Source organism: Pteropus vampyrus, unplaced genomic scaffold, assembly GCF_000151845.1.
Source record: "Pteropus vampyrus isolate Shadow unplaced genomic scaffold, Pvam_2.0 Scaffold12, whole genome shotgun sequence".
Taxonomy (NCBI): domain Eukaryota; kingdom Metazoa; phylum Chordata; class Mammalia; order Chiroptera; family Pteropodidae; genus Pteropus; species Pteropus vampyrus.
This window is the reverse complement of record NW_011888793.1, coordinates 4,555,925-4,566,067: the sequence shown is the minus strand read 5'-3', so window position 1 is coordinate 4,566,067 and position 10,143 is coordinate 4,555,925. Positions and strand designations below refer to the sequence as shown.

General features: G+C 39.3%; 1 protein-coding gene across 1 annotated transcript in view; it reads right to left on the bottom strand.

Moving 5' to 3' along the window:
• Positions 1 to 10,143, bottom strand: part of IQCJ (IQ motif containing J) — a 155,631-nt gene that overhangs the window by 13,555 nt on the left and 131,933 nt on the right. Inside the window, 2 exon segments of the mRNA XM_023524040.1 lie at positions 2,825 to 2,905; positions 8,184 to 8,248. Of these exon segments, the coding sequence (XP_023379808.1) occupies positions 2,825 to 2,905; positions 8,184 to 8,248 (146 nt within the window).

Below are 10,143 nucleotides of genomic sequence, written 5' to 3'. Positions count from 1 at the left end.
CTAAAACTCAAGATTACCTCTTAACATTCATGAACCAGGTAATGCACCCTTCCTGACATTTCATCTAAATTACACCTCCCCACACACATGTTCTTCCCCCACAGTCCTCTTCCTCCTTCCACTGATACTTTGTACTACCACATACAGGTTTAGGCTTTCTTATCAAATTCTTTCCTTTTAGTGTTGTCCCGAGTGTGAGAAAATAACTGAGACCTTTTCTTGACTCACCCAAACCCAACCTGGGGTCCCTAAGAATGCAGGTATACAGTGAAGGCAACCGCACCTGACAACAGCTCTCATCTCGCTGTATCTTTTATATTCGGAGGTTGAACTGCCAAGGCACAACCTACCTCAGGGCTTGCCGGGTTAGACCGTCCAGAAAACCTTCACTGGAACCTATTACTCTCTCCTCGTCCTCAGGGAGGGGAGAGGAGAGTTTCTAGAAAAGTAAATTTTATGGTACAGTAACCTCACTTCTCTCTAACCTCTGAGGGAAGGTAGATGTTCGGCTGGTTCCCACCAACAGAAGTTAGAAGACTCTAAGAGAAAGCCTATGAAATTTGAGTGACTCAGGAACCTGAGACAAAACCCTATCTTTCATAGCCAATGCTCTGCATGTCTAAAGAACATCTCTTGGGAAGCTAAGATAGCGGTATGCCAAGATTCTCCCTGTGGAGGGTGCTGAGGTAGATAGCCTCAGCAGAGCAAGGGACACAACGAGGGGTGCAGCCTACACTGATGGTGGAGGTTTCTGGGGAGACCTAATGGTCCTTCCTACAAGGAATAAAATAGCCTCTTCGAGGAAACAACTGACTGGGAACTTGAGTGTTCACCATCAATGAGAAAACTGGGGCAGCCTTGGTGTTTAGTACACTAGGGGAAGGAAAGGTGGCACCAAGAGAGGAGGAAGGAGGGGAGATGGGGAGAGTAGAAAGAGGAGAGGGAAGAGGGGGGGAGCAGGCTGCAGAGCTGTAGGAAAGGCCTAATGTGTGTAGAGGGGAGATGTTTAACCTGTCATGAGAGTTAAAAATTCAATAACCAGATTAGACGAGAGTCACTGAACTGAACTAAATTGTCTGATGGGACTCAAATTCCATTACTGGGCAAGATTAAGTTTTCTCTCCCTCATCTTCCTCCAGTGAGTGAAAATGGGGTCCAGAGTTATTAGAAGAGATAGAGCCATTCAGTTTGCACCTCACTGAGCTGAGACTCCTCCATCAGACCAGTTACAAATAGGATCCCAGATGCTCTGAGCTGGCTAGCATCTTAGGCACAGAGATTTTTTTCTTTGCCTGTTCCTCTTCCTCGCAAATGCTCCTCTGCCTCTGCATATTAGAGATGATGGAAACTAAGAAAGAACAGGGAGATTTCCTAACTTCGTTTCGGCATTCAAATTAAACACTCTAATTTTTCATGTAGTCAACTTTCCTTTCCAGTATTTTTTCATTTCAGAGGACGTTATCGTAATAAAAAAAAATTCCTAAGGATAAAGCAACCTATGATTGGAAACTAACACCTTGTATAGTGGGGCTGACACACCGCTTACATAAAATATTTTGGTAGCCTGGTTCATTATTCCTCTAGTAAGTGTGACACAGAGTTTCCTGGATGGGGGTGGGGCAACTGGTTCAGAAGCCATGTTAGAACTCTATCTTGAGCGGTAGCCCTATGTGCTCACTCAGAAGCAAGCTTTTTACTGATAACCAAGGGTAACAGAGATTTATAGTGGCATATATTAATATTTGCTTTTATCCAGCAGGATGGTATATATCTGCATCATTTCTGTTTTACTTCCTAAATCCAGCAATGGCTTATTGCTCTTCAAAGTTGTACATCTCAAGGCTCCCTCCTTCGGGGTGGTTTCTTCTCTAAAGATTCCTCTTTGGGCTTCTGGCAAATTATCAGTGATCCTGGCCAAACTCAGGTATATTTAATTTCTTAGATACATGCTTCTCAGAGTGTTAAGCTGAGTGTGTGAGTGTGTGTGTGTGTGTGTGTATTACATACACGCTCAGTGGCAAGTCTTATATGCACCCTAAAGGGGAGTCAGAATGGAAAAAGATCACAGAAAGTGGGCATGAATAGTTTAAAATTGCTTCTAAGGTGATTCTGATAGACCCCTTCTCTACTCAAAAATGATTTTAAAAGGTTGCCATTTTGTTCTATAATATGTCTGTCTGACTTTGTATCTTATTAATTTCATTTTTATTAATATGGAGCTGTTTTTAGCATGATTTTTATGCAATACTCATTTATAGTGGGGGAAGTGGACTCACATTTGGCCTTAGTAAGAAAGAATTTAAAAAATGATAGGTAGTGAGAAATAAAGACAAGATATATTTTTCATAATATTTAGATGAGAGCTGAAATGGAAATGGGAAGAAAGAAGAGGGTAGGTTGAAAGGATGTGTGTGTATTTGTGTGTGTGTGTGTGTGTGTGTGTGTGTGTATGTGTGTGTGTGTGTAAAATAAAGAAATGGCCTGAGGTGGAAACAACTGTGTTGTTCCAAGGTGGAATTAACCAAGTCCCTGAGATGAAAGACAGTGGAAAATGCTACTGGAAGTTGAAGAACAGTATTCAGCCTGGAAGGGGAAAACCAAGAAATGCCGTGATGACAATCAGATAATTCCCTCCACTATCCAGTAATGGTGGCGTGTGCCCAAAACAGCTTTGTTGCTGCTCAGGACAGAGCCGAAATAATGTGTAACACATAAATGTGAAATAAATAAATGTGTAATTCTTGTACCCCCAAACTCCAGAGTAGTTCAGAAGTTAATAAAACAAGAACTTCAATGCTTTAATGTAAACTTTGAAATAACTTACATTTTCACCTTTGATTCCAAGGGCTGTAGATTGAGGTGATATTTTTCAATATTATTCTCCACATCCATGGCCAGCTGGTGACTGAAAACAGAAATAATGTCTCAATATAGCTTAATCCAGAAAGTTAACAATTATAGCAATAATACCACCAATTGTATTTATTTTAAAAAAGCAGATATATATTCAATTTAGTTCATTTTAATTTATTAAGAGTCCTAATTCCTATTGATGGATAATAGATAGATAATCTACCATAAAAGAAAATGCTATTTTGCCTTCACCTTTACTGTTCTTTTGATTCCTACCACTCAGCTCAACATTCATATCTAAGGCATGAAAATCGTTTTCTTTAAGTGAAGAGAAAAGCAAAATATTGAACCATTTCAGTGGGAGAAAAAAAAAACATAAGGACAGTGTTATAAATCCTATGGCAACACCCAATTAGTAAGTTGTAGAGAGTTTCTCATTCATCCTCAATGGTGCCACTGCCATTGAATCTTTCTTACTGTCTCTGTGAGCTTATAAGAAGATTACTGTGGGCTACAATGGTCAAGGAAGGCTTCAAGGAGACGGTGGCACTTGGTCTGGGGTTTGAGGAATGGATAGGAATTAAGTAAAATGAGACGTGAAAGGTAATATATGTGAAGAAGATATTAAAACAGAGGAATGGAGGTAAATAAAAGTCAAGCAGTTTTTAGACAATAAAGAGAGAATTTGGTGGGAGTAGAGGATAAAAGAAGTATAAAAGGAAAGAAGTTTAGATAAGCAGAAAACTAATAGTCATTGGCCACATAACGTGTGCGAAACACTGTCACAGACATTTTTCATGGATTATCTTATTTAATTCTCACAGTAGCCTCTATCAATTAAGTATTATTTTCCCTAATATACAATTGAAATATCTGAAGCTCAGAGAGATTACATTAAACTCAGCAGAAACCACATTAAAATTCAAGTCTCACTACCACAAAGTAATGCTTGGAGGATTTTAATATCAGATGTATTAAACTTAATTCTACTGACTGTGGTTTTCATAAATATTTGACATCCTAATCCAATACACAGGCATGGGCTATGGGTGTGTGTGTGTGTGTGTGTGTGTGTCTGTGTGTGTGTGTGTGTGTGTCTGTGTGTGTGTGTGTGTGTTTAAAACTGAAACAAAAGTTTCAAGAAACATCATTTCCCCCAGAATAATGTTCTCTGATATTTTTAAATTACATTTCAGATATTTTTAAAAGGCCAGAGGTTACTCATCAAATCGATTTAACAAACCAACAATGGATCATGATCGACAGTGTGAAAAGCATTGTTGGAGGGAAACATAAATAATTTGAAGCAAGAAAATGTGATGGATAGAACATTTAAGGATGGTTTGCAGTAGGAGTGAGCCAGGAGAGTGAAGGAAAATATTTAGGAGGGTGTTCAAATTGGCCAGATAATGAGGACCAGGATTATGGTGATAGTAAAGAAAAGAAAAAGATAAGAAAAAAACATTATGCTGGAGGCATTATTAGGATAATGAACTTATTTTCCCTTCAGAAAAAAATTACCAAGTGGTGGGGAAAACATGGTATAGATCAGAGAAATTCGTTCATGGCCAGTAGGTGGTGCCATCAGGCCAAGATAGCTTTGTGATTGCCCACCTGGGAAGCTGAGCGGCAGAGAAAAAAAACACTGCTTGCTCTGTGCTGTCAGCATTCAGGTTCCATTATTAATTTATCCTTATTCATTCACTTACAGATATATTGAATATCTTCTATGTACCAGGAATGATGCAAAGTATAGCGGCTACAATGGTGAAAGCACTAGACATGGTCCCTGTTCTTATGGTCTTACAATCTAGGAGAAGATGGATATTAAGTCATCACAAATATGATGAATGTCATTAAAGGGGAAACATAGAGGGACCTAATCCAGGATTGGTGGGCATGTAAAGTCTCATTTGTATAATTCTATGTTCTTGTAGGGACAACAGCCTTATAACAAGAATACTTTAAGATTTTGTAGATTAAACCCCTAAATAACAAATTAGCAAAATGGACAACAGAGATATAGGTGAGGTATTATGGGACCTGTAGATATGCAGCAATCAAAGACAAAGCTCAAGTTTTCATAAAGAAAATTTTTTTTATATTAACAAATTTTCTGATTTGGGTTTACAGTATATACATCCTCAATAGGCTATAAACTACAAATACCTACAGGCTTAAATTGGGTAGCTTTAGTTCATTCTATCAATAATTACCTATGGATAATAACATGATTATATGTCAGGAGAATATATGACTTACAATCACACATTTCCTACCAAAGATCCAGCCTCATCCAATATTTACAAAAAATAGCTGTCAGCCTAAGGTCTTAGTTATCAAATGATTATCAAAAACAATAGAGTCATAAGCAGCCTCCTAATTAATGACCTTACTAATGGTTGTTCTTCTCTGTTTACTGGCTTCAGTGAGTGTGGGGCGTGTGTGTGTGTGTGTGTGCGCGTGTGTGTACACAGATGTACTCGACTGGCCCTGAACGTGGTCTCAAGCATAATGGAGTTCCAGCATCCCCTCCCTTCACACCGCCTACCACAAAACCCTGTTGAGCATTCAGAATAAATGTAATGTTCCAAGGGGGAATAACCAATCAACTGCTATGACACCACTATCACTTAACTTATGGTCATTTCAAGTAGCTGAGATGATTTACATCAGCATCTAAGTCAGCTACAGCTGTAATGAAATGCTTAATCTGCTCATTCCAAGTATACCAATTTTTCAATCAAATATGACAGCTTTCAAGGACACAACCCTGCCCAGAAGCAGACCAGGAAAATCTCCAGAATCCCAGCGTATAGTTGTTAGGGTTGGAAGTCATTGTTTTCTCTGTCCTGGACAAGCATAAAAGGGAAGTTTACCCCATAGGACTGCATGCTCTGAGGGGAACTTTAATTCCCATCCCTGGAATTCCTCAATCATGACTGGGAAAAATAAACCTACAAAGCAGACAGGCCATTTCCAGATGCTTTTAGCTTTCACAGGCCTCTAGATAATGAGAGAGAAAGAATGGGAGCGGGGAGAGGAGGCAGAAGCCACATATATACCATTAATCTTCACATATCTTCCTGAGAGCAGAGAGATGGGAAAGATACAGGCTGGTGTTATTGAGAGGTTTAATATACAGTTGTGGTCAATTAGCAGAAAAAAACTTTTAGAGTTCACTTCTTACATTAAAATCAATAATGAAAAACCAGCATAGCCAGATTTAATAGATAAAGGGGCTGAACATCACAGAGAAAGTGTGTCCCCAGAGAATTGAACTGCATGAGGTTACTGAATGACCAAAAAGAATCTAAAATGCATCTACCACTGGTTCTTTAAAATGCATCTACCAAGTCCTTATTAGAATCACAAGAAGGAAGCTTTTAAGAAATACTGATCCCAGGACCTCGCCCCCAAAGATTCCGATTCAATTTGTCTGGGATGGGGCATTTTTATTAAGCTCCCTGGGTGATGCTAAGTGCAGCCAGGGTGAAGAACCACTGACCTAACATCATTACAATGCTAATCTCCATAGAAGAAAAATTTTCTTTCTGATTCAGCCAAAATCTCTAGTTATTATTGCTTTTATATAGCTAGTGATGGTGGTGATGAGAGGGGGTGGGGAAATTGAACTATTTTATTCTTTTTGTTCATATTAATGAGAACAGACATAACAAGGTTAAATTAAATCCATAGATAACCCAGAAACTTGATTCGATCAAAGGGCCGACGCTGTCCTTTAAGTGGTAATATAGAAAATTCTTAGAATCATGGAGATGGAATGAACCTGAGAACCTATCTAGTCCAAACATCCACCTGGACGGAAAGGCAAAAAGCTGACATGGAAGGCACTGTGTTACCATGGGTGTTTCATTTAATGCTCAAAATTGTCAAGCCAGTATTATTGTCTTCATTTTTAACTATGTAAAAATGGGGGCTCAGAGTGGTTCAATAACTTTTCCAGACTCACAAAGCTAGGAAAGAGCAGAGAGAGGAATGAAGTCCAAGGTCTTCCATTGTTAGGAACGTTTTCAGCAGCACCTCACTCTTCTGGGGGCACTTGCAGTATCTATGGGCTCGCCCCTGAATAAAGAAGTCCATTCTCTTGAGAAGGCTGAATTTTTACAAAAGTTATCCTTTATTTGAGTCACAAACCTGTTTCTCCATAAATCCTGCTCATTGGTCCTTATTCTGCTTTCTAGAGCAAGAAGAGGAATTTAGCTCCTTTGATAGGAAAATTCTTTCAAATGTTTAAGGGTAGACATTATGTCCTGAGATTTCTTTTCTCCAAGTTACGAATCCTCAGCTCTTTGTGGCAGTTTCACGTGGTTACAGAACTCTCACAATTTTAACTGACTTCCTCTGGTTCTCTTGGGAATGTCACTGTGCCTTTAAAATGCGATGCCCAGAGCCAAACAGGACACCACATGGGCTTGACATTTGGACTTAGTGTGTGGTTGAGAGCAGGGGCTCTGGCGGCATTCAAACTTGGGGTTGATTCTCATTCTTCCTTATCACTCTCAGCTGAATATACTTACACAAGCACTAAAAGTTCTCTGAGCCTCTTTCCTTGTCTGTAAAATGGAAATAACAATGCCTATATCGAAGGGCTGTAATCAGAGTTCCATGAGGAAATATCTGTAAGCATTTACTAATACAGAGTACATTGTAAATGCCCCATAGATGATAGCTAACTTTTTCTTCTTTTATCTTGACAATGTATGACTACTAATCAGTCTAATATTGTGGTAATATTTTTAGAAGCCATAGTCAATTATGGCCTCATGTTAACATCAGATAAAACCTCTAAGTATTTATCCATAAATTGAAATCAGAATATATCTCACGTGCTCTAACTGTACAGTTTTTTTAAAAAAAAACCTAAACGGAAGACTTTTAGCTCTTTTTTGTCTCTTTTTTCTAGCGCAGTTTTGTTTCATTCTGCAATATTATGTTAATGTTCATCTTATTAGTTTTATTGTCACCCTTATGTTTTTGCAAATTTATGATTGCCTTCTATGCACATCATTGATTTAAAAGCCAAAGACAGAACGGGATTAAGTTTCCAGCCCTCAAACACAACACCAAAAACATCTCCAAACATTCAATTACTCTGTTAATCAGTATAGTTTGTGTATCATAGCTCAACTAGTCATAAATCTAACTATATCTCAAGTGAGAACTATATCTGGGTCCTAACCTCAATGATATCATAAGAAATTGTCAAATTTACTGACTTATTTTTGCCTTGCCAAGTAGTTTTTTTCTTTCATTCAAGGCTTTCAACCTCACAAATAATTTAATTTTCTTTAGTATTTTTTACTTACTTTTCAAGCAAATAATTTCCATCATTAACTTGCTCTAAAGGATTCTGCAATGTTTTCATTTCTTCCTGTGAGAGGAAAAAAAGAAGTGTCTTACAAACTGATTCCATGTACTTATGGGCAATAATATTTGAGTACAGTTATTAGCAAAATTGAGATAACACGCCATTAAATGTTCTGGACCTTGCAATGGATAAGTGCTTGAACAAACAAAACGATTTCATCCTTGATCAAATTAAAATACAATGCTGCCAGTAAAATTGTGATTTTGTTTTCATAACTAAAACTAATGCTTCCTGTTATTTTTCTAGAGTGAGGATATGTTTATATTACTCCACTGACTTCCCAAGTTTACTCTGTCAACTGTGTTATGTTTGCTGGTTGCTGGGTGAGGTACTCTAATGAGTATGCTGGGTTTGGCCATTCAGTAACCATCCTCTCTTATCTCTCGGTAATTCTCAGCAACCTCTTCCCTTAGCCTCAGTGCTCAGACACACATATACACACAATCACATGCACACATCCCTTCCTTGAAATTCAGACATCCATAGTTTTTGTAATCTCAATCCTCTGGCCATAGTGATTGGTTCAGAGATGTGACAGAAGACAGCCCCGGATCCTGCAGAGACTGCCGACCCCCAGTCTTGTCAGTTACAGTGGGATTTAAGAAAAGCCCATAGAACTCTGGTCCTGAGATGGCCACTGTTCTTTAAGGTCACACTACTTCCCTCATCACCACAAACTGCTGAGGTGCCAAAAGGAAACTCCAATTAGAACCAACTACTTATGTGCCCCAAAAGACCATCAAAGCTCGTCTCAGCATGCTTCTAACCCACCAGACAGCCAAGTATCCTAGGTCATCTGCCATTACCCAGTCTCCTTAACTTCACACTGCACTGTACATCCCAAAATCTGAGCCAGTCACCCACCTCTTCCCAGTCCCTCCGACCTTTCCACTGAGCCCTTTGGAACATGCAATCTGTCATCAACAAAATCCTTTATCTCCTCCATTTATTTGAACATTCCCTAATTATCTTGTTCTAACTGAACCCTGCCTTGACATTCTAGTTTTTTGTTAGAGCAAGATCAAAGAACTGTTTAAAGAGAGTATTAGGATATAGAGGGTTTTGCTGATGACAAACCTGGCTGAGGCCCTGATCACCGCTCTACCCGGCAGTCCTCTTAAGAGGTGGCCATTTCTTCCCTACACGCTACGTACTACATGCTCCTTATTGCTGCTTCCAGATCTTATTCTTACAAAATCTTAGCTCCCCAGGAAACATGCCAGCAGCCTGTCCTGGGCTTCTATCCTCTTCTCTTCCCTATCTATCCTCGCTCCTCAGGAGGTCTTATTCAGTCCCATAACTCTAAATTTATAACTGCAGCTGACCTCGCCTTGAACTCTACCCTTACACATCTGCGTGCCTACTTGACAGTTCCATGTGCATGTCTGACAGGCATTACAAGTTCAAAACCAAAGTCCTGATTTCCCTGCCTACACCCTCTCACCCAAACCACCTTCTTCTAACCATTTCTGCCTCATTCAGCAAATGACATGACTACTTACCTAGATGCACAGAGTCAAAACCCAAGAGTCAGCCTTTATTCCTTTCTTTCCCTCACAATATAGTCAATTGATCAGCTACTCTTATTGGCTCCAACTTAGAAATATGTCTGGAACTCGAGCACTACTTCTCAGTCTGGGCTAAGCCACGTGGTACACGTCTGCGTCCCCGTTTCCCGCATGAGCCCGCTTCAGTCACTTCTCCTTACATTGGCCAGCACGTTCTTTTAGTTCCCGGGCTTTCTTTTTCAAGTGTGAAATGCACATATCATCGGTGTATAGGAAAATGAGTTTTGACAAATGAATACATTAACAGAACCACCATCCAAAACAAAATACAGAACACTTCTCTCACTCCAGAAAGTTCCTTTGCGCCCTGCACAGTCACTTCCCCTATCC